The sequence below is a fragment of the Augochlora pura genome, chromosome 4 (genome assembly GCF_028453695.1).
Source record: "Augochlora pura isolate Apur16 chromosome 4, APUR_v2.2.1, whole genome shotgun sequence".
Taxonomy (NCBI): domain Eukaryota; kingdom Metazoa; phylum Arthropoda; class Insecta; order Hymenoptera; family Halictidae; genus Augochlora; species Augochlora pura.
The window spans coordinates 572,387-597,776 of NC_135775.1; the positions used below are offsets into that span (position 1 = coordinate 572,387).

The 25,390-nt window shown below is 52.2% G+C and overlaps 1 protein-coding gene across 2 annotated transcripts in view; it reads left to right on the forward strand.

Annotated features, from left to right (window-relative positions):
* Calx (sodium/calcium exchanger 3) overlaps positions 1–24,815 on the forward strand; it is a 109,464-nt gene extending 84,649 nt beyond the window's left edge. For both annotated transcript variants that reach the window (XM_078178761.1, XM_078178762.1), the window contains exons 6-9: positions 4,144–4,302; positions 17,558–17,729; positions 21,581–21,885; positions 23,246–24,815. In XM_078178761.1, coding sequence (XP_078034887.1) covers positions 4,144–4,302; positions 17,558–17,729; positions 21,581–21,785 — 536 coding nt within the window. In that variant the 3' untranslated portion in view covers positions 21,786–21,885; positions 23,246–24,815. The remainder of the gene's footprint in view (positions 1–4,143; positions 4,303–17,557; positions 17,730–21,580; positions 21,886–23,245) is intronic.
* Positions 24,816–25,390: the final 575 nt, after the last annotated feature.

The following is a 25,390-nucleotide window of genomic DNA, read 5'->3' on the forward strand; positions in this document are numbered from 1 at the left end:
GGCCCGGCCCGGCGCGGAGCGGAGCGGAGCGGCGAAATAAAGCGCGCGGCATTTTATACGCCCCCGCGAGTCTCCTTCTTTTCTCTCTTTCCCTCCCTTTTCCTCTCTTTCGGTCTCCCGTCTCTCGTCGTTCGCTTCTTTTTCTGTTCCCTGATGCCATTGCCATTGCCTCGGTCCACCGGGATTCCTCCCGGCCCCTAGACAATGTATTATTCACCAGACCTCGTCTACCCAACCCGTCCTACCCAGGCTTGGAACGGTCGGCTCGCTGAAATCCTCCGGCCGAGGACTCTGTTCGATTTTTGGGAACTGTTACGAACTTGCTTGAGAAATGGCCACGAGATATCCGACTTTATTTTTATACGATTCTCTCTTCGACTTCTCGTCCCTGTCCTCGTATAGTCTTTTATTCGTCTCTAAGCCGCCGGAATGTCAATCGCTTCTCACGTTCTACGAATTCGGTGCCGATAATCTAAAGAACACTCAATCGGATCGTAAGCGCTCTAATCGTTTCGTAGATAGAAAGTACGAGGTTCCTGCCGACTCGATTCGCTCCAATCACCTCCGCCGATCTCTGTTGTTTCACCGATCGTAAATGCAACGGGTCGCAGTATAAACGTGTCACAGCGTCGTCAACGGAAATATTGAAACCATTGAAAATATTGAAAAACGAGCATCGGCCAGACTCGCAATAAATTCGCCGCGCTCGGACATATCCGCCGCGAATAAATTTCTAGCGCGATTTCGTCTGGAAAAATCGAACGGAAACGATCCGGCCGCGTTAGAAAATTCCATCAGCGTGTCGCATAAATGTTAGAGCGACGCTCGGCAACCGACTGGGGTCTCCGTACCGGTCGGAGGAGAAGTGAGACCGTCGGATGGGAAGGTGGAGCCGGTCCGAATCTCTTTGTCTGGCCAATTCCGTGTCTCATATTGTACCGGGCGCATAAAGATCCCGAGGTTTTCCGCGATGAACGCGTCCAGCTCGAAATTCCGCCGAGATTTATTACGCGTTCGCCGCCGACTCTTTTCCGTGTAATTTTCATACGGAAGATTTATCGCAACGCCGGTCTCGGGGAAAAAAGAGGAGAGACGTCGCGCCGGTGGATGGAGAGATGGAGAGATGGAGAGACGGAGAGATGGAGAGAAGGAGGCGGGACACCGAGTATTCCGTTCGCCGGCGCGGCGGAAAGCTCGCGCAACATGCAAATTCAATCTCATCGGGGGATCGAAGTTAATGCACCGGCGGCCGATGTAACCGGCGCGGCGCGGCGGCCGCGGCCGCGGCAAGAAAACGTATTAAACTTTCACGGAAGTTGCCGCGGCTCCTCTCGTCGTAAAATACGCTTGTTTATCGAGCCGGTTCGCCGCGACGCGACTTTCACGCTTTTCGATTTAGATCCGATCGAGGGATCTCCTCGATTTACGACCCCGTATCTCGATTCCTCCTCGGTCATTTCCTGTACCGCTTCTCCGATTACAGCTTCTCGCCGATCGCTTCATCGCGTCAATTTATCGTTACTTGTCTGCTCGTTGACGAACGCGTTGCCCTTCGCCGCATGATATTCGCTGCAGCGATGGCGCGCGCGCTGACGGGCGGCGAGGAACGAACCCGAACGCAGTCGGCGTCGTTCGGTGCGTGCGAGGCGAGGCGAGGCGAGGCGATGCGACGCGAGGCGACGGAACCTCGATCCGCCATTATACGGGGGCACGATTTCCCCGGGTTTTGATCAGCGCATTACAAACCCGGCCCTCTGTTTGCTAATCAGCATAAGCTCCGCCCGAGTTCGGGCTAAGTAAACGCAAGCAGCATTAAGGACTGCTCGTTATCTCGACGCCCGAGAATCGCGTCGAGCCCCCTCCCTCTCCCTCCCTCTCGCGTCCCGACGGTGTCAAACACCGAATAATTTCCCGAATAACCGGCCCCCGACAGATTGCCGCGCGCCCGAGCGCTAGCTCGCAGTTGCTCCTGTCTCTCTGCTATCGGCGTTCCTCGGCATCGAATTACGCTAACAAGTTCCCGGATTCCGGAATATGCTCCAACGATCCCGCGCGGCCTCTTTTCCGTCCGCATCTCCGAACGCGACGGTAAATCGTCTGAAATTATGAAATTAGTTCGACGGCCCTCGAAAGCTTAGCCGGATCCAGCCGAGCGCATTGTTTTCATCTTTTCGATTCGTTGCGGAAAGTTGGACGGGCACGCGTGGGCTCGATTCGACGTGTTCGAAATGTTGGAAGGAGATGAGAAACGATCAGTCAGGGGGGGCTTTCGTCGTAATTCATTGTTACGTTTTAAACGAAAATCGCGTCGCCTCCTCCCGAATTGTCCATTTTTAATCATTTACAAAACGACGAATAAAGAAAATTTCACGAAGACTGAGGAACACCTCCGATCGATTCGCGCGAAGCGAGCATGTATTTTGTTAGATGATGGCTGGTGGTTCGAGCCGATATTCCAAACAGTGGGAATAGCGGATGAATCTCGAGACACGTTGCTCGCGAGAGAAAGCAATCGATTCGGTGTTCGACGGATTGATTCCCCGGTAGAGAAAGGAGGAATGGGCTTTACGGAATGCAAATTGCGCGCGAGGAACACGTCGCTTCCATTTGCGAGGAGGCCCGTTGTAGAATCCGTCTGTGTCTATATCGATCGGTCGACTGTCAAGGCTACCACTTGGCCAGGAATTCTGCCGGCGAATAATTCAACGCGATCGCGGCAACCAATCTGGGAATCGGTCTGGGCCGAGCTGCGAGCAACGGCGATCCGTTTATCGATAAACGACTGTACTGCCGAGCGAAACGGAGGACGCTGCGTCGGGAGCCCTGATCAGCCGATTAATTCCGATCCCTTTCGATCGGCAAGAAGAGCGACGATTGCTTGCTTCGACGAGGGAAAACGGTGGATCCTGGATCAGTGGTTTATCGAAGAAAACGGAAACGGGGATCGCGGGTAACGCGAGCCAACGCGTTTCATATTTCCCAGTATCAAGATCGCGCGATTCTGCGCGCTCGCGTCGCGTCGCCGGAAGGAGACAGAGATTAATTGTGAGCAGCTTAATTACCTCTGAAGCGCGTAGTTAACCAAAACACAAGAGGCTCCGGGGCAAGAGAAAAAAGAACACGGCTCCCGCGCTCGGGGAGCTTAATTAACGCTTTAACCTGCGCCGGTGTGTAGGCGCGTTACGCGGACAAACATCAACACTGCTCGAACAGCTCTGTTCCTGGTCGCCTCGTCCCGCCTCGCCCCGCCTCGCCTCGCCTCGCCTCGCGGTGATATCGCTGATAAAGAGCTGTCGTTCTTCTCGAACCATTTTCCCTCATTATCGTCGCGCTCCTCCTCGTCGCATTGTTTCCGAAAGAAAGCTGGAGAGCTTCCGCAACCCGAGCACCACAATTGTCCAATAGAGCGAGGACCGAAGACAAATTGTACGTATTTTTAGCGAACGAATGCAAGCTTGAAAGCGATGAGATTTAATCAGAAAATTTGTGTAACAAGAACATTTGTACGTCCAACACTTTTGGTCGAGCACTCGAAACTGACCTTTCGCAAAAATGGGTCGCTCTCCCCGCCCATTCATGCCAGAGTTATCCTAAATCAGATTGCTATAGCCCACGGCCGATTACCTACCGAGGAGACCCTTTTCCGATTGGCCCCTCTTTTGCCAGAATTCCACCCCCTATCCAATATTTCTCTTTGCTTTTCGCTCGACGGATCGCGCAACTGATCCTGCATCCCGAAACTCTTCTTGCACGCTCAATTAGTTTTTCCCCCAGGCTCGTGATATTTTATTAAACGTTTAAGACGCCTGTGTCGTAAAGGAAGCTTTATCGGCCAATATTTTTTTCCGATCGGATGGGCCTGTCGGAACAGAGGGAAAAATGCAACGGTTAAACGTTTACCTAAGACGACGTAAAATTCTCTAGACCATGCTGCTATAAACTTGAATTTATTTCCCTGATTTACCCAAAATTGTTTCAACTTGTTAAGGCTGTGATTTTGTAGAGGAAGCTTGAAGGAATCGTCTAGTATTTTTAATATGCACCCGCAGTTGGAATCGCGAGCGTGACGATAGAGTTAATTAAATAGAATGGGAGAGAATCCATAAGTGGTGCATTGACTGTGTGGAATTGGTGTGATTTCAGACATCGCCGGCGGCTACCTGTGCTTCGTCGTGAGCATATGCGGTATTGGCGTGGTGACGGCGGTAATCGGGGACGTGGCATCCTACTTCGGCTGCACTCTGGGAATCAAGGATTCCGTGACCGCGGTGGCATTCGTTGCACTCGGCACCAGCATCCCCGGTAAGTCGAGAGTGCGCGGCTAGACCTCGAGCCGTCGCACAGACGCGTGTAATTTACAGGTGAGCAACGGGGACCGCTGTTTTCCGCGCGATAAAATACGCCGTTAAGCGATAAGTTCCGTTCTCAATGAACAACTCCTGCTCGGCGAACGAATAATGAGAAGAGAACTGGGGGGAACAATTAGCGCTAATTAAGTGCGACTCGCGCGACGAGCGCGCGCGTGCCTAACTACTCGACGAGCTTAACACGACACGGAGCGGCGTTGCTTTATCGGAAAGACGAACAACCAATTAGAATGGAGAATTCGTTCGGAGTTGTTCTCGGCAACCATAAACGATCCAAGGGTCCGGAAGCTCCGGCTGATAAATACGGGGAATTGGGTCGATCTTTGAATTGCTCTAACTTTCTTCAAAAAAATCGGACAGAGGTCTGACCTATCGCATTTTATAGAGTAGAGTTTCTATTTTTACTCCGTACAAGTCGTTTCCCTTTTAAAAATCCTTTCCGAACAAAAATTCAGCGGAAAGATGGGGGAGAAGGAGTTTCGATCGAAAAAGTGAAGTTTTTTAGAACTTAAACGTTCTTGTAGACTGAAAAATTTTTGCGGCGGGTTCAACGTTCGTAGATTCGCAGGCCAAAATCTCCCCCGTTCAACGACCCCGTAAACATGGTCGCACGATTTTTTCCTCGCCGTTTTATCGCGTCCAGAATGAAAAATGTGACCGACCCTCTAATGCCAGCGGCACACTTTCCACTCAAAGCGCGATAAAAAGCGCCGCCAAAAAATCGAGCGTCGACTTTTACGACGCCATAGAACAGGGTGGGTGAGGTGGGGGGACTTCGATCTTTAAATTTTCACCGGTCCGGTCGCACCTTCGTTCGCCGGGAATTTCGAGCAGCTCCAAAACGGCTGTTTCGTGATCGGCGGCCAATTAACCCGACTCGCTCGCCGGTCGGCCATCGTTTGTCCACCCGGAGTCGAGGAGAGTGATTCAGGCGAGTGGCAGAAATCCTTTCTGCGGCCGACTCGGCCGTTAAAACCCTCGGAATTTCTCGTCGAGGGGCGCTCGAACAAAAGCCGGGAAGATTTCATTTCTCGGCGGCCGTCGATCCGAAAAGTTCGTTAATGACGCCGACAAAAGGTGTCGACGGCCCCCCGAAGGCGCATTTATCATCCGCAGACACCGCTCCGCCGGAAGTTCGGCCTTTTTCCGCGCCGCTTTTAAACTTAAGGCCGGGCTCGGAAATGGCGTCGAGTGGAAACGGGCAGCCACTGGATAAGATAAATCGGTCGCTCTCGAGGTCGCTCTCCGGGTCGCGGTCGCGGCTCGCGGTCGCCACGTGGTCTCTCAGCGGTCTGCTTCCGGTCCTGGACCGGCTTCTCGCGATGCAGGGCAGAGAACGGAGCGGAGCAACCGCGTCGAGATTACCCGCATTTCCAGCTGAAAATGCCACGAATCGAAAGAAGAACCTGAGCGCTTTATTTTACTCTTGGCTCCTTTATTTTAGCTTTCAAACACCGTCTTCGCGAGGCAACCCTTCCGTGGCTCGCGCGGAGCCGCCGCTAAACTTTTGGCAAATCGTTCGAAATGTCCTCGCGATAGATCGACACGGAAAACTCGTGGCATGGAGCACCGAGCGATTCGCGATTCGCGATTCGCGATTCCTGCAAAGCCGGATGAATCGCGCGAGCCATCAATAATTGGCAGTTCCCGTGCCGTCCCGAATAATAGCTCGCCGCGAGACAAAGCTCTAGCGCGGCGACGGTGTTTGCTTCTCATCACCGGCATCGTCGTTTCTAATTGCATCTGTCGCTGCAGCGCCGACAACTTCATTACCATACGCTGTTATTTGAACTTCCGGCGGGCCGCCCCGCGACGGTTTTAAACTCGATTTCAAACAGGTGATTGCTCTGCGAGCGGCAAATCAGCGAAAATCAATGCAAACACCCCGACCGACGATTCATCGATGCTCCGGCCAGCGCCGGAATTTTCGTTGGGTTTCACAGGTGCCAAGGGCTGCTGCGAGCGAACGCAGCAAACGATCGCGCTTTTATTACTCCTTTAAAGCAAAGAAACCGGACCTTAAGCCCGCGCAGCGCGGGGAGATTAAAGGCGCCGTGACGCGACAATAATATTATTAGAAATTGTGCCGCAACGCGTTTCACGCACGCCGACAGCGGAAGCGCCCTGCTCCGTACCCGGCTCCACCGAATTAACCACCGAATTAACTCGCACGACTGGATAACGGATCGCTCGTTTACACATACGCAAATGAAACACTGCTATTAGCTGTTACCTGTTTGCCTCTGTTTCGACGCGCACGGTCCGACCGGCGCAAAGCCTGCGCCAACAAATTAGCAATATTCGACGCTGGGGAGCAGATGCGACGGACCCGGTTCCGTTCCGTTCCGTTCCGTTCCGTTCCGTCCCCAGCGACGCACCTGTACCATCGCCGTTTTCCTTCAACTCGCTCGAGCGACACGTATTTTATACAAAGATCCGCCGTAAGCTTCTGCGGCCGCGTTTACGCGCACCCAATCTGCATTCTCCAATTTTTACACAATCTCGACGTCGACGCTAATTGCCGCAGCTAATTGGCCAAACTAATTATGCCAACTGTTTATTAAGAAGCAAAATTATCGAAATGGTCCAGAAACACACCTATCGACCCAGTTCCGTTCCGCGAAACAAATTCCGACTTTCGGATTTCTTGTTCGGAAGCCGGCCGAGGAATTTGAATGGAACACGGCGGGGGAATTCTCGCGTAATCAAGCTATCTCTGCGAGTTTTTGCCCGCTTCTGTCTTGAAACCCACGGTTAATACTGCATCCGGCAAAGGCACTCGGATTTTAAGCCACTTGCTCGGCGCGTGCAGCCCTTTGTGCCCGACCGTGGCCGACCGCGGCCGACCGCGACCGACTGCACTCGGCCGGACCGTAGCCGAGGCCTCCGCGTTCGGCTCGCCGAGTGCCCGAGTGCCCGAGTGCCCGAGTGCCCGGAGAAGCGAGCTGAATCGCGCGTATAATTCCGCGAGGATTTTTTAATTAAACATTATTACGTTAAGCTGGTCGAGCACGCGGCCTCTGCCCCGTCGCGATCTCGCTCTCGGTTCTCCGGATCCGCGAGGGAGCTATTCAGAGGCCGCGTTCGCTCGGCATCTTGAAAGGGCCGGGGATTTGTAACCAGCTCGGTGAAGACGGCCGAGCGCTTTTACGGGCCTGTCTGGCTGGCCTTTTCATGGAATCACGTATCAAGTTATCGCGCGATAGGCCGCGCGGTTTTCCAGCTCTTTCGAGCGGCCCGACCGCCTTTTCATCGGCCTCCGTTCTCCTCGCGACTCGAGCCGGCTTGTTTGCTCGCTCTCCGAAAACTGCTTTCCCTCTCTCTCTCTTTCTTTCTCTCTTTCTTTCTCTCTTTCTTTCTCTCTTTCTTTCTCTCTTTCTTTCTTTTGGCGAGTTTTCCCGGGAGCCTAGGAAAACGTCCGTGTTTACTCTGTTGTTCTAGGGATAAGCGATTTCGGCATTGTGCGTTCGGCATTTCAGCCTCCGGTTCCGGAGCCGCTCGAGCGAGAATCGCCTCGAGGGCCTCGAGAGAGAGAGAGAGAGAGAGAGAGCCGTCGCGTCGACACGATTTCCCGGCGCTGCCACGCGTGCAACAGCCCAACAGCCAGCCTAACCCACTCGATCCGCGAGTCTTTTTCGCAGTCTTATTGCACCCGAACGAGAGAATGCCGATGGCTCTCGGTCGATCGACGCGTTCTCCTCTCGGAACTCGATGAAACGCCTGCAAAAAGTCGGGCGCCAATTCCTGCGGAAATTATATATTAATACAGAAGGAGATTGAGATCGGTGAAAAGAATTTCTTGAACTCGAAATGGATTCGCTGCACTATCGCGACAATAGCGTATCGAGGGTGTCCCGAATTTCTGAAAGAAATATCGCAGGCATTTCGTCGCTTTAACAAACGTAGCGGAGTAACAGGAAGACTATGACATGGTAAAATTGATTGCGGAGTTCAACGACGGCGGTATTAACGAAATGGAAGGCCGAAGGAGGCAATCAGCCACCGTGGCGCGGCGTTTCATGCAGATTGCGCCCCGGTCGTTCGAATCAATCGCGCGTTTGCTCCGCGTTCGCCGCTCCTGATTCGATATCGAGCGAATCTCTATAATTCAAGACCCGGGAATATTATTTAAGGAACCATTGCTCGTCGGCGCGTTTACGAGGCCGCCGAATTTTCATCAATATTTATGGGGCCCGCGGCGGACCAAGATTTTAGCCGATCGCTTTATCGTTTCTTCGATTGGCCAGCGTTCCACGTATCGCGACCAGACCTATTTCTCAAATCTATTCCCGGTAACTAAAATCCTCTCGACTGTTCCGAGCTGCGACGCGTGCGAGAAACTTCGGATTTATCCGCTTGGAATCCGGTCTTCTCTCGGCCCGATAAGCCCGGCCGAAGGGTCGAGTCCGCGTAATCGCGGCCGCAACAAACGACGCATTGATTAGAATTGTTCGGTCCCTCAGCCGACTCCGTACTCTCTATTAGGGAGTAAATTACCGTCCATTAATTTCGCGGCTAAGCCCACTCGAATTCCGGCTTGCCCACGCCCCCACGCGCGACGATCCGCTGGCCCGCTCTCAATCATCCGACCGGGAAGCGGCACAATCGACTGCAATTACATTTACACCGACACTCGCGCCGCCGCCACCGCGAGAACAAATTGGACGCGGTTTTTGTTCTGCTTGGGACGCTATCTCAGACGTCTTTTAAAACATCTGACAATTTTTCTCGCAACCGAATCTGCCGTGGTTTTGTAGCTCGAAGCATCCTCTTTCCAACCACCCTTCAAATATCGATCTACGATTTCTTCCAGACATTTTGCCGAGCCCCGGACGAGGAATACCTCGTCTCGTTATAGAGTTGAGCAAAGTTCTGCTGCCATAAAACGACGAGGAAAAAATCGTGGGTCGAGTTACGAGGTGTCGTTCGCAAGGGGTGGCTTCGATCTTCGAATCCGTGACAGGTTCGGTCGCGAGAACAATGTTCGAAACTTCTCGGAGCTATTCCTGTTCGCGGCATACTTTCGAGAAAACGAGTCGGTGGTTTCGCTGAAAATTGTGGGGAAATGTCTGGGAACGTAGGGAGCGATGGGACGCGACGACGGCGGTTGTTTCCAGCTTTAAAACGGGTCCAGGCTTTCGCCCGACCGAATCTTTTCCGCGAAATTGCGACAGATCGGCATCGAATTAGTCTGGCAAGCTGCAGCGCGGACAATGTTTCACGGAACTTCGCATTTGCCGGGGACGCCTAACTCCTGATAACGCAGTGCCGCGATAGATTCTCGTTAGAGGATGCTCGGCGCCGTCTGGTCTAGGTGCGGGCAGGGGGTGCGGACGCCGCGGGACGAGCGACGCGACCAGGTCCGAGGTTCGACGAGAGAGCGCACTAAAGCTTGCGGCGCACCGCGATTTGTGGCGACCGGGAACACCTTGGCATAGCTCGGACATGTCGCAGGTCGTTCCTACCGGTTTGCAGTTTGCAGTTTACGGTCAGCGAGCGAGCTCCGACGCGCGCCCGGCCTTTCCCAGCGACATAAAGCCCGGTCGACTGGTCGATTGGGACACGGCGACCGGCGACCGGAATAACGATGCGAGCAACGTGCGACCGACCTGTAATCCTGGCCCCATAAATTCGTTAGGCGGTCTCGGGCACGCGGCAGCTGATCGAACCGTCGCTCGTCCGCCATGCTCGTTGATATTCGCCCGCGGACCCATATTTTTGACCCCCGACTGGACAGACAATTATCGTCAATTAGGTATTTCGGCGTGCAGGGTGACCCATTCAAATCGAGGAGAAAGAAGATCCTCGATAAACCAACGAGAGTCGTCGGCATTTTTCACTTTTGCGAAGAGTGAAACTCTTTACAGTTTTAGAGGGTCGTACTTGCCAGCAAAGTGGAGGATTTCCAGCAATGACCACCCCGTGCAATCCTGCAGGCCCGCGACCCTGTAAGCGCGAGTGTTTTTACAGCGTCGGAGGTAATTGGCAGCGGACACGGGCGCCGAGGACAGTGGCCAGGCGCTTATCAGTGTCCCGGGATGATCCGCCGGCTCTTTTTGCCCGTGGCGCTCAGACGAGAGGGATTTTTCGAGCGGTCGCGGCCGCGACCGCTCCGATGATAAACGGCCGCGCATAATTCTGCTCTCGATGAATATTATGGAGTTGGCCCGTGGCGGTGCAGCAATCGTATTTCGTTTTTATCGCGCGCCGGCCAAAACTATGGGACCCCGAGCCCCGTGATTCATGAAACGGAACAGGAGGATTTGATAACCGCGCGATAAAACCGCCCGTCAGATTTATTTCCGCGCCTCTCGTTGGTCCGCGGCTCGAAAACTAATTCCAAGAATCTCGCCTACGCGAAGGCCTCCCCGTTCGACGAGGGCACCCTCTTCGCGGTGGAAACTCTCGCGGCGTAAACTACGTCCCGCTGAAAATATGCGCTCGTAGAGCAAACAGTCGTTTCGTTTCGGCGGGGCAGGGTTTTTCGATAGCATCTATCCGCGGCACTCTTGCTCGATGGGAGCGGCGAGAACGTTGCAACGAGAGCACGACAACCGTGAATTAAGCACCATTTCGTCGGCTTTAATTGACTCGGCTTAGTCGAGCGGCAAGGTCGAAGATCTAGGATTCAGATTTGACTCCGCGGATCTCGCGTCTCGCGGCGAAATGCGCGCGTTTCGCTCCGCGCCGGCGGCCGGCAACCGGAATCTGAGTATAATTGCGCTGGAACACGACACGGCATCGCGCGTTCTTTTTCAAACGAGCCAGGTTTAAATGAACACTCCGAAGCAATCAAGTCGACCGTAATTGATCACGATAGAGGCGGCGGCGGCGGGCCGCAGTTCCACCAGAGACAGCCGGAGAAAGGGGGGATGGGACACACGGCGTTCGAGGGAAATGCAATAAGTAACGCGTTTGAATGGGACCGGGCGTTGTTTCTACACGCGTTTCCTCCTTAATTAAAGCTCTGTATTAGTCGGCGATATGGCCCCGGCACCACTCGCGCGCGGTCCGGAATTTAATCGCGGCCCGGAACAATACGAGCTGGATTATCGGCCGGATTTGCATATTCCGTGACCTCGGGGAACCGCTATCGGTGGCATCGTTCCTCGACATCGGTGCGCGGCCATCAAAATTCATGGAAAATACGCGCCTCTGGGTTCCCGGTCGCGCGGCGTTTCCCTCGCCGGAGACACTTTTCTTCGCTAACCGGCCCTTTCGCTGGCCGGCTGCTCGCCGCTTTGTCGCAACCGGGCTTATTAAAAACGACGCCGCTTTACTCTGCAACAGTCTCTCTCTTCCGTGCAAATTTTCGGCACTCTTTTTACTTTTCCTCCCGGCGCGACGGCTTAATCGCTTCACCGAATTACCGGCAATTGCGGAATTAAATTCGGCGTTACACGAAACTCGCGATCGTGGAGAAACTTTTCCTTTTCCTAGATCTTTTTAAAGATTCTCTCGTAGAAAATGGTCGAGGGTGAGAACGCAGCTTTTAATCGTTGCAAATGACCCCTCGTTATCTTCAGAGCTCGGCAGGTGCGGCGTTAAATGATAATTTAAGCTGCTAAATCGAATCGCCGGAGAGGACGAGTTTCCATTTTTATTTCATTCGTTTGCTAAGCTGTCGGCAACTTGTTTCACAGAAAAATCGCATCAGCGCGAATCGTGCTCGCGCGTCGACCTTTCGCAAATAAACGCTGGAAAGTTGATAGAATTTTGTCGGGTCTCCGCGATTACGGGACGTCCGAAACAATTTTCGAAAGATTCGCGGCCGCCTCTGTCCCCAGACTCGTCGGTCGCATAAAGAATGAACGAGGGCAGCGGTAAATTTAATTACACCCTCCCCTTTTAATCTATTCCGCTCGATCGCGCGTCCGCTCTAAATGTATAAAGTCCACGGACCATTCATCACCTTTGACCTTTCACTGAAATTTCCCGGCGCTCCGGTTATTTTCCCTCCCTCGCGATCTGCATCGCAAACTTTCCTCGGCGCGTCTCGTTTCTTCCTCCGCGCGTCTCGTTTCTTCCTCCGCGCGTTTCCCCCTCCTCCTTCGTCCACTATCTTCTCCCGTTCCTCTCTCGGAGGATTTTTCATCGTCCAATTCAACGGCGAACGATAATTATTCGCACAATTTTCAATCTATCGGACAACACCGGCTTTCATAATCCACACCCGACCGCATCACCTCCGCGCCACAATTTCTTTTACAACTCCGTCTATCTAGCGTCTCCTCGTTCTTCTCTTCAACGTTTTCTCCTTGAACCGGGACTGTTCCTGTCGGACGCATCGATTAATTATTAAACCCTTCGTAGCACAGATATATCTAATAATAAAACAATAGATGGTTGCGTTGCTTACTTATTCATTACCTTCTGTTCCATCTTTGTCTCGGTTTAAAGACATTTGCGGACTCCTTGATTAGTAACGCAAGATGTTCCTAATTCCTAGTTTAGATTCCATCCTTAAGACACCCTCGTGCTATCTGGGACCTAAAATATACAACGCACGCTAATTTGCGAACCTTAAACTGTACACGTATTACATGAGAGTATTACATACTCTATGATATTTACAACAATTAGATTAGAACAATTTGCGGTCCTTTTACATCTTTATTTGCCCTCCTAGACTTTCGATAAGGGAAAAATCAAGTTACTGTTAACATGGAGAACATTTTCGTGACAAGTCCGAATCGTTGTTACATTAAATCGTTGATTGTTCGCGCTCTAGCACTTAGCCGCGCGTTCAACGAGCCTCCGTGTCGTTTATCGAGATTGCCATGCACCTGTACACTTATCTTATGCGCTCGCGGCGCCCCTAATTCCGCCCCAGTCGACGCGATAAAATATTTAAAAACTCCTCGATTGCTTCCCGGGATTATTTCGTGCTCGCTTGCTTATTCTATGCATTTACACGATCTAGAATCTCGCAACGCCATACGATATCGCATAACACCTCGTCCTCCGTGGAGCTCGACACAGCCTCGACTAATTCGAAGAACATGATTTCACGATATAGATATTAACGATGGATAACGTGGATATTTAGATTATGTTCGAAAAATGTTCGTAACGAGCCTGGCAGAATATTAAATCCTTTGTTGGGTGAAACCTGCATCGGATCGGAGCGCGCGTGGCAGCTCGTGGGTGTAGAAGGACGGACGTACGTGGTCGCACGCGAATGCACGGTGTACGGTGTACGGTGTACGGTGCAGCGGAGAATCACACGTGTACACGCCTCCGGCCATTCTCGTCACCCGGCGTACGCCGCCTGTCCCAGTCGGCGCGATATCCAATAAAGAGAACTGCTCCGATACCTCCGGGACCGAATTATCATTGTCTCGTTTAAATTGCAGAGAATCCGCGTTGCTTGTAGCACACGTATCTCTGTTCTATTCGATGAAACGAGCTGCAAAAGAACGAGTCGATCCCCGATCGGCATCGAATAGACCGAGGGCCGTCGCGGAACCGAAAATTTCTAAATCAACATACGAGCGAAGGCAGCTACCTGCCCCATTACTTGAATCGAACACGCGCGAAACCGAAGCAGAGAACAACAGTTGCGCCAAATAGCCGACGGCGACGGCGAAATCGATACGGTAAAAACGAGAGCTCTCCGGCAGCGCGAAGCTGGATGGAGGCGAGCTAACAGAGGCGGACGGCGCGGAAACAAAACGTCGAACAGCTGGAAATGACAATAGGAAAAAAAAAAAAAGTTGGTCGCTGGGGAAGCGCCGTCTATTAAATCACACCAAAGGCGATTACGTTTGAGTCGGGGAAAGAGACCGAGGACGACGGGCACGGGTCCGGGCTCCGGGCTTCGGGCCCCACCGGCGACGGCCGCGCGGAGCGGACACAGAGGGATGACAAATTCTCGAAGTCGGAGCGGAAAGAGCAACGCCGGACCAAAGTTGCCGCGGCGCCAAACAAAAGCCAAGTGCCATTTGAAAAGTTCCGAGCCGGTCTCCGATAGCCGCGGAGTAGTCGGCTAACTTTCTCGACTTTCCGTAAATCTGAAAGTTGTTCGCGCCGCTCGCAATTTATGTCGCGAGCCAAACAGTTCTTCCGGCCCCGAACTACGATTGTTTCTTGTCGCGATGGCCGAGGAGTGCCGAGGGCCGATGCACCGCCCTCTTCGCACACGCGCCGTCGTTTTCTCCGCGAAAGCGAACAACTCGCGACTCGACTCGATTACAAGCAGGCGATTAACAAGATCGCGGCGCGAATTTATCAAGGACCGTCGTCGCGCCGTACAGGCCAGTTCCGCGTTCAACCTGGATTTTCGGTCGGGCAAGGCGGGGCCGGTAATATGCGCGCCGACCAAGAGCACGCTGATAATTTATTACTCGCGCCTAGCGCGCGGCATTGTGCTCCCGAACAATGCGAGCCTTCGTGGCCCGCCACGGGCCCGGCATTGGCCCGGATCCGAGATTCGGGAGCCGCTCGCCGCTCGCCGCTCGCCGCTCGCCGCTCGCCGCGACGGCCGGTCCAATATCGGCCGGTCCAATATCGGCCGGCCAAGAATGCGGCCGTCACCATCGCGGGCGACAACCGCGCTGCGCCCCATAGAAGAAGTTATCCGACCCGATGCACCCCCGTCGCGCGCTCCGCGATCAATTTTCTTCCGAGCAACTATGCGAACGGTCGCGAACTTTCGACCGTGCCCAGTCAAAGCCTCTATTCAGATCCCCCCCTGGGACGCCAATAAAGGCGGATGCCGGGAAATTACCCGGTTTTAGGGTCCAAGTTTTATTAACTCTCCGGCTAACCGACGAAAGCCCCGTTTTTCGACCAGGTTAGTCGGAGGCGCCGCTTCATTTGGCTCTCTCCGCTCGCCGATCTCGTCGAGATACACCGCGCGCGCCGCACGGAATTAACGGACGCTGGGCTGTCGCTGCTCCAACCCCTGAAACTTTCCTCAGAGAATTCTCAGTTGTTCGCAGGCGGAGAAGTCCCCGCATTAAACGCTTCGAGTCGAATAAAACGCGAGGCAACGTTCAACGCGAAACTTAACCCTGGAACAAGGGTCCCGGCGAGCTTTCCAGCGATAATTTCCAACCCGCAACATTTTTATAATCGTCCGCGAACGCGTAAACGAATACTGAAGCATTCTTTTCCGCAAAGTTGAACCGATCCTCGGTCGAGATACTCTCGGGAGTATCTTGGCGGAAGTTCCCCTGGATTTCTGGAAAAGTCGACCCGTCGGAATTCGAATAGCCCCTAATTCGGCCATTATTCCCAGCCACCCCCCAGTTTCCCGAGAATCCCTGCGCGCTTCGGTAATTGAAGCATAAAGAGCGCCGAGAATTTTCGACGAGCCCGTTCCCGCGACGCTTTTACAGCCGCGACGATACTAAAAACTGTCGAGGACTTTTGCCGGCGCTCCCCGAAACCAGACGAGAGGAGAGAGGAGAGGAGAGGAGCGAGCCCGGGCGAAAGGTCACGTTTTCGCGGGGGGGGGTAGAAAATTCCGTGAAAGTATCGAGGGTCGCGTCGTAAACGGTCTCTCGAGAGAGGATGCGGCATCGCTGGCGGCGCGACGCCGCACCGAAATCCGCCGCGAAAATAAATAACGCCACGGATCCGTGCCCCCCCCCCCCCCCCCCCCCCCCCGAGGATCTTTTATTGGCCGAAGTTGTCGCGGAGTTTACTGCCGTAATTTTGGGAGCTTCCGTTTACAGCCGGTCTCCGACGAAAGTAACGTAATTAACCGCGGCTGATTTACGCCGGCGATAAGGCGTATCGCGAGCCCGTTCCCGGCGACGAGGACGAGGACGAGGACGAGGACGCCCCGCGTCTTCGAGAATCGCGGATGCTGCGCGATAGCGACCTCGTTCGTCCCCAACTTCGAAACTTACAAACTTGCTGGCGTAATATGAAATTCCACGCCCGGCCTCACCTTCCCGACTCTAATAAAAAGCTGATCGACCGAATCGAACGAGAGCTTCGCGAGTTACAAATGGGACCCGCTTTGGTCGAAAATTTAAAGCAACATCGTAAATTATGCGATCGGAGATGACGATTGTTTCTACAGAGCCGACCGTATTTCTCGAGAATGGTCGCGGAAGAGCCGCAGAAGCTTGCGGAGGGGCTGCGACGGACGAAGTTGGGGAAAACGGGGGAGAAAGAAGCGGAAAGAGATTTCAGCGGCCGTTTAATTCGGTTTTCCGGTTCATTTGATCCGAAACGATCCGACTATCTCGCTGGTTTCCGGCGCAATCGCGCTGCGAGGCGAGGCGAGGCGAGGCGAGGCGCCGCGTCCGATAACGGTTATTAAAAGCCGTCGGCGAAATAATATCGACGCCCCGTGGCCGTCGGCTCGTTTCGACGACTTTTATCCGTCGCGGCGCGCTGCGGCGTTCCGAATTTATAGACGTCCTTGCTCGGGGACACCATTAACCGAAACGGATCGGGCGGGAGTCGAGCCGCGAGTTGCGGCGCAACCTCCGAAACCGGGTTATCCAATTTGATGCGGCTCCGATCCGGGGACGGGACGCCTAATCGTTCGCCAGGTTCGATCAATCGCGGTCGCTCCCGGCTACGGCCGCGCGACACCGCCATCCTCTTTTTACGCCGAGCCGAGAGAACGAGCCGTACAAGACTTTCGCATTTCCATCGAGAGTCCAGCCGAGCCTGGATTCCGACATCTTTCCAACTTATTCGCCAGTCTTTTGCTCGTCGCGATCTCGAGCTCGGCACTACGCTCGCGATCACCATAGCGTTTCGATCGATGCTAAGTGAATCGACAAAGGTGATGGCTTGATTCTCTCCAAGAGACAGGAGCACTCTCTGTCGGTATTAATCTCGAAGTCTTTCTCACCGACGCGGTCGAATTAACGTTTGAAATATCGTATATATCAAGATATATATTGAGATATCGTATATCGAGTTCGAGTGCAAAGAATTGAGGCAATCCTTGCAAGCTTTTATTTCAGAGTCGACGTATGATTCGATATATTATTAAAAACAGTCTCGCATTTGGGATTCGAGAGGCATCGATGGGAAGGGGCATGATAGGCAGCGACAGGAATCGATATTATTGTAGAAAGAGGCAGGGCACCGCGGCGTCTCGCGTCTCGCGTCGGGCGTCGGGCGTCGGGCGTCGGTAGTCGGGCATCGAGCGACAAAACGAAAGCAAACACTCTGGAAAGGGTAGGCAAAGAAAATCTGAGCATGTGATTTTATTGCAGACACGTTCGCGAGCAAGGTGGCCGCCTGCCAGGACAAGTACGCCGACGCGAGCGTTGGAAACGTGACCGGAAGTAACGCGGTGAACGTCTTCCTGGGGATCGGCATCGCGTGGAGCATCGCAGCCATTTACCATGCCTGCCACGGCGAGCAGTTCGAAGTGGAACCCGGCAAGTCAGTACCAATTCACCTCGGATCCCAAACATCGATCCTCTTTATTCGATATTTCTCGGTCTCGACTCCCTTTTCTCTTAACAACTTACCCCGCCCTTTCCAAGAACGCGGCTCTTAAAACGCCCTGTATCTACGAAATCGCTGCGACAATGTCTTTACGTATACGGAAATTAATATTAAAATACTGTAATCACATATCATTGCTACAATTATTGATTATTTTATCGGGAATTTATCGAACGTTGCAGCGATCGTGCGAAATATCATTGGCTCCCTTCGAACCCTTTCTTCAATCATTATCCATCGCCTATACGACCGCGTGACGCGCTGTCGAGGCCCGAACCCTTCACGGAGGAATCTTAATTACTCCGCGACCGCTTTCGATACTAATTAAGCGAAAGTTTCCGGCGGTTTTTCGCTCCACGCGGAGTTCTTCGCAAGAGAGAATTAATCGGAGCCCGAGGTTTCGGTGGCCGCGCCCTTTTCGAACGACCCGCGTCTCCGGAACTTAATCTAAACTTTCAGGGACGCTTTCTTTTATTCGAACCAAAGGAGATAGAGTTGCCGGCCCACGTAGGCTCGAGCCTCGAGCCCTCGCGACCCTCGATCCTCGAAAGTCGATTCTCGCGGGGAAAGTCCGACGCGAAAACGAGAAAACTTGCTCCGGGGGAGCATCTCCTCCGAAAGTTCGGACGCGACGGGGAAATCGACGCCCTCCCCTCCCCTCCCCTCCCCGTTAACTCTTTTCGTGGCTCGCAGATTTTCCGGCCAAGGAGGGCGGAGTTCTCGGAGACGTGTTCAACAGAATCCACCGTGTATGCTAACGATATTGCGCGGTCCGGAAGACTGCTGGCTCTCTCTCCCTCTCTCCCTCTCTCTCTCTTGACTCGCACTCACAGTTTCTCGCTCTCGCGATCGATAAGGGATTCAAAGGGCACCGGGCTCGCCCGCGAGACCCTACATACCGGTTAAAATTAAAATTCCGCGTGGAAAGCACATAATACGTCGTTCATTTTATCCTCGGATTCCTCGGGGGAGCCATTCATCGGCTCTGCAAATGAGAAAATTGCAAGCGACCGCTATCATCCGAGCATTAGAAATTCCCTGCGAATTGTTTACCGCTACAAGAATCGTCTCGGTTCCTACCACCTTTGAGTTTTAGTACCCCATATATAATTCCTGATATTCGATGGATTCCCACTTTTCCATATAAGTTGGGGAATGTTTTCCCAAGGCGGCGAGGAATTTGGTATAACGGAACAGCTCCTCCAGAATAAATTAACCGCAATTTGCAGAACGGCTCACATAAATTATGTTGCGCGTTGGTTGACTTGAATTCACCTGGTCAAATACGAGACATATACGCCCAACGAATAATTCAAGCTATTGTAAACCGTTGTATTGTGAAGCGTACAATTCGCGCACTGCCACCGTGTCGCCTATAACCGTGAATCACGTGTCCTGCGTATATACTGCCTGCGAAGGGAGAAGGCAACCCGTCAACCAACGAGCAACAAATTCTCTGGCTTCGACGACCGAGTCGCTAAAAGGAAAAAGGCATTCGCGGCAGGGCCGTAGGAAGCTGCGACGCGCGGAGACAAATCTCGGTTTCCCGATCCGTCGCGAGGCCTTCCGGAGGGATATCGAGGTAACCCTGGAAAGCGGATTCAGGGGCTAAGGTGCTTACCCGCGACGCGTCGAGGCGAGACGTCGCGACGGAATCGGACGCGGGGCGTCCCGAGGCGAAACAATATCGGGTGGATCGGGAAAAGGCTAGCATCGACCCCGATAACCGGCCGTCCTGTCTCGTCGATGCTGTCTTCACGGTCCAACTGACTCTCCGAAGAAATTTGGTCCCTGCTCGCGCCGCGACGCGACGCGACGCGACGCGATGAAACGTTGCGAGGAGATGACAGTCGACCGGTCTCTCGAAAGCCGTTGGCCCGACGCGACGCGACGTATTGGCAGGATACTTTGCAGGGCCTGCTGGCGTATCGATGGCTCGTCGATATCGCCGTCGACCTTTGCGCTCCCTTAACGACTCGAGCGCGACGCTTTCAACCCTGTCGAACACGTCCACTGAAAATATTAAGCTGTCTCGAGAATTCGCTTTCGACAACGCCACCTCCAAAGGGAGTCATCTTTTACAAGGATACGAATACGAAGAAAATAAAAAAGATTAGAATTTTTAACAACTCTGATCGAGAGATCGCAGTCACGGAAATAGGAGGATTTCGATGAAATCGCAAAGGGTGCTGGGCTAGGAAAAGAATGAGATCGACGCGTGCCAGAATAGAATCGGGAGATCGAGGTAATTCGGTTTCGATCGCAAAGGAGGCCATTGATATCGACGACGCAGCGCATCAAACGCGGCCGAACGTTCCCGGCGAAAACTGGAGGGAGCTCTGCAATTCCGTAATGAATATTTAGGCGATTCGGCGCGGTTCGAAGCGGTTCAAAGCGTAGGGAATGGAGGCGTAGGAAGCGGAAGCGTGTACGTTCGCAGCTCCGCCCGGTAATCAGGCATTTCCTATGCGAGAGAGAACGCGGACGAGCCGAGTCGCGCCATTTCCACGACTCGCTCAATTTTATCCGGTACCTGGATCCTGCATCCTGGATCCCGGATCCCGGATCCTGGTTCCGGATTCGGGAGAGGTTCGCCGAGGGAACCGTATCTCCGACGCCTTACTGCCGACGCATCCCTCGAATAAATAGTATTTTTCAGCCGCGTCGACTTTGAGCGACGGGTCGACAGGAGCTCGCGTTCTGATTCATTGTCTCGCTGTCCTGTAGCCGTCGACGCCTTTTCACGCGAACGCTACCGAACTCTGCACATTTTTTTATAATTTATTAAAGCCTTGTACACAACGTCTGTTGTAATACGCAGTCTTTTAAATAACCCCAGCTTCGTTTATTTTAGGAGCTCGCATGTAAGCAGAGACGTATTTTTTATATCCTCCGAGACTAAAATACTTAAAATACAGTGTTGCCGCTGTTCTGTACCAATCTCGGCGAAGGAATCTCATTAACGCTGCGTTTTATGGAGAATTAATTCATGAGACTCGTTTCTGTGAGCATATATTATATTAACTAGACTACGGGTTTTATGTATTTATGGAAAAATGTACAGGAAAGATGTAAAAAAAAAGGGCAGAATGGTAAAGCTACCACTTGGAGATTAGCAGGCTGACCAAGTATTACAGAGTTCTCTATGCGGAGCAGGGAGTCGACGAAGGCAGGGTTGCGAGACAATTTGGGGGTAGTTTTCGACGATGAAATAGATTGCCGATAAAATCGAAGCAATGGGAGGGCCGTTCATTTGTAAAAACGTTGCATACCATCGAAATCATCGAGCGTTCGGCGTGATTGATCCCCGACGCGATGTCGTCCGATCTCTCGGGGAGCCCATACGTCGTTAGAGCTGCAACAGATGTGGACAAGTGATTCTAGTTGAGCGATCAAGGCGCAGATGGCGCGGCCGTGTCCTCGATCGCCCGCGCCGGACGCGTATCGATCGAACCGACCCATGGATCGTCCTCCATCGTCCTCCATTTTTCGGGCACCGTTCCAACCGAAATTCTTGGCAAGACTTTCAAAATTCTGCCACTAAAAAGTCTTTTAGCTGTCATTTTAGCATTTTGCTCGTCGATCATCGATCCCTCGTTACTTTTCGCGATCATTTACGAGAACCCATTGCCACTGACTTCTTTTAAATTAATTAAAACATCAAGTATATTGTATTCACTTTTAGTATCATTTTATTATCATCGATATCCCTATTTTATTCTGTTGAATTTGTGTAGAGAAAGGAGGAGCGAAGAAAAACCGTGAATAATGATCTGTTGCTCTAGCCTGGCGTTCTCGGTGACGCTGTTCTGCACGGAAGCCTGTCTGGTGATCCTGGTTCTGCTGCTCAGGCGGACGAAGAGCATCGGCGGCGAGCTCGGCGGTCCTTTTGTACCGAAAGTGGTCACATCCGTGATTCTGTTTTGCCTGTGGGTGTTCTACCTCGTGATGTCGACCCTGGAGGCCTACGGCGTGATCGAGGGCTTCTAAGGAGCCCGAGAGAACCGCGAAAACGTCGGCCTACCCGCTGCTGCGCGTATTTTAAACTCTTGCGTCCGCCAAGGCGTGTGCTCAACGAAACGTTCTCTCGGCAAGTATACCGGCACCCTCTATCGCAGCTGCGATCATCCTCGCGATCCCGCGACCCCGCGACGGTGCCCTTTACCCGGTCCACGCGAATCAATTGCTTAAAGGATCGCGAAATGAAACTACCGCCGTTTCTTCGCGCCGATCTTAAACTCGACCACCACCCGATGCATAAACTAAGGGAGTAGGAGGCGAGTAAAACGAAGTTACGGGGTTCTCCTGCAGGGGCTTTCTCGAGTTACTTAACAAATTGCGGACTCTCGTGGACTCTCGCCGCCCCGCGAGCCAGAGAACCGCGACTGTCACCTAGCGAAAAATGTAGGAAGAAAAACGCTCCACCTTCCCGCCGAGCGTCGAAACAATGAGCGATCCCTTCGGAATCTTCCGCGCGGCGTTATTTCGAAGCGTCTGCTTTTCCGTTGAAAGGTTTCCGGTCCGCGGGTTCGGGTAATAGGTTCTTCCCGGGTAGTTCGGAAACGAGTAGCCCCCGCGGACGGCGATCAAAAAGAACGTCCTACATGTATTCTATTTTCGCGGTGCCGGGTCCACGAATTTACGCGGGGAGATCCGTCGTTAACGAGCTCGGGAAATTCAGTCGGCTATTCGCGTCTCTGTTGTCTCCTGCCGCGAGCCTAATTATAGCTTCGTCGCCGCCCCGTGCGGCGGATATACCTCCCGAGAAGCTCCTTTCTCGAAACTCGAGAAACACGCCTTCGTAACTTCGTTCTTCGCAGCTTGTTCTTTCAGCGGATAATTAATTTCGTAACCAAAAAGTTTGTTATTTACAGCGGCCGGTAGCTTAAACTTAACCACTCCTCCTTAATTCCGAATATTTTGGATCGCTTCCTCCAGCCTCCGAGCAGCTTCCATGCCGATCTTTCCCTTTGTCATCGAGAATCCTTGCGCGAATCTTTTCCAGCGGCCGCGGAAGTGTTTTCGATTTTTCTCCGACTTTGCGAAATAACGAACGACACGATACAGCGAAACGCGTTATCCGTCCTCGCTAGAACAATCCTAACAAATTCACGATTATTACGACAGGTTCGGAGACCAGAAATTCCGAGCACGCCGCAACAGAAAAAAACACTGATAAAATAGCGGAACATTTGAAACAGACGCGCGAGAACTTTTTAGCACGCGTTTTAACCGGCAAACAAAAGTAACGGCTCGGCGGGCGGTTTAATCGGTGAGAAATACTTTTGCCACGCGCGCGCGCGCAATTTCGCATTCCTTCGACCCCGGAACGGCCCGCGCGAATTTCTCTCTCGCCGTGAGAAAGGGAAAGAGCGGAAATAAAAAGTGAACGGCGAAGGAGGATGAAAAAAGAAAAACGTGTCCTGATCGATTTATCGTTCTGGTTTCAGGACGGAAGGGAAGTGGAATCGAAAGGGGTGCAATTTCGCTGGGCGAACGAACTCTCTCCTTGCCGGGGAACGGCCCCGGTCCACCTGGTCGAACTTCCACCTTGTCCCCCGGTCCGGGACAATTCTAACAACGAACGAAACCGCGTGACGTCGGTGCGTGTGCGAGTGCGACTGCGACTGCGACTGCGACTGCGATTACGAGTGCGAGTGCGAGCGCGAGCGCGAGTGCGTGGGACAGAGAAAAATAGTATAAACGAGAAACACTTTCGGAATGCGTCGGCGAACGAATGGATATACTATAGTAGTAGAACACGGTGAACGCGCGTGAACAAACACGAGAGGAGATAAACTAGTTTGAGGAGACAAAGAAAGGAAACTGCGAGGGACGACGGATGCGAGAGAGAGAGAGGGAGGGAGAGAGGAGACGAAGACGGGAGGCAAGAAACGAGGAAAGAAGAAAAGAGAAAAGAGAAGAGGAAAGATGAGAGAAGTGGAAAGGAGGGTGCGGAAAAAACGGAAGCGAGTTTGCCTTAACGTAATTTAACGGATACCAGTTACCAAAGGATTACAATAGGTAAGAGATTAAGAAAACGCGATCTAGTCTGGACGCCGTGCCTCGTACGTTCACGGCCATTGTCGAATTAAAAAGAATATATTATATATACACAAGTACACATAGTTAGTCAGACACGCGCGCGTACATATAGATAATATATATATATTATATATATGCAGGATGTCCCAAAAGCGACTCGCAATCGGCAAACGAGGGGTTTCTAAAGTTATCTTAAGCAACTTTCCCGTTTACAAAAATTTCCTCAACGTTTTTCGTTAATAGCTCCGTCGATGAAGCCGCGAAGACAATTTTTCTAAAGGAGAAAGTTACTCGAAATCGCCCCAGGAACTCCTCGTTTCCCGATTTCTTGCGACTTTTGGGACACCCTGTATACGGAGAGGAGACACGTACATGAGTACAGCCACATGCAGCCAGACACGTTACACAAGGTATATGTCCGACACCGATAATGAGAAACGCGTCACACAGAGGCAGAGGCAGAGGCAGACACAATCCAGTAAATAACGTATTTATTTAATCCTCAGAGGAACACAGGTTTCTATGGTATTTTAGTAGCGGAACTTGCGACACCCCTTTCCGGGGAAACCGGTGTCGCTAATTTTCTATTAACGTCTACTATTAAACGGTAGCGGATGCTCCCGGCTGTCGAGCCCCTTTCCAGCGAACTTCGGATCGAGGATCGCTTGCCTGGATCCCGTGGACCAACGGCATTTCGCATTTACTCAACGATAGAACCATTCCTCCGAAATTACTTTGCTTAAACAATGCTTTCAAGGAGAAACTCTCACCCGATAAATATTCTTTCTTTGGATTCGGATCTCAACGCGTTCTTCTCGATACTTTGACGAAAAAAATGTGACGGTTCAGTGCCCCGTCGAAGGCTTAATTTAATAATAATTCATTTACTATTTAATTTAATTTAATATTTATTTAATTTATTAATAATAATTTAATTAAATGATTTCTAGTGCGTTGAACTTTCTGGTCCACTTTTGCTCGTTAAGAACTTGATTTTCTCATCGTTGCATTTAATCGATTCACAGTTTTTGAAAATTGATACTATAAAATTGAAAAGTCTGTTTGTCGATCATCCTCTGTTTCCCTTTATATGGTAAACGTATAATAAATTGTGTTCAGCTTCCCCTTTTCTCTACTTCGCTGTTGCTCTGATCGTAGAGACGCGTCAGTGAACGATCGCTGGACGCGTGCAAATTAGCCTGTACTCGGATTCTAGCGTTAATTTACGGGAATATTGGCCGTAAAGTAGATTTAGGAAGCTTCGACTAAATAAAAGTACAAAAATGATTTATCAAAGCGCCTGGATCGCGGAGACGCGTAAGGCGAATCTACCGCATGAATCCCCGCGAAGACGGTTATCTCTGTTTTTCCAGTGCGAATGGGGAGGGGGGGTGCAGCGGTCAGAGATCGAAGAAATTTGAATGCATCCGTCGTTGAATTCGCGGCGGTCCGTGTCTATGGAATTGTCTCAGGCCCACGGGAGATCGGCAAAGAAGCCGGCGGATCGAATCGGATCGAATCGGATCGGATCGGATCGATCTGCATCGCAA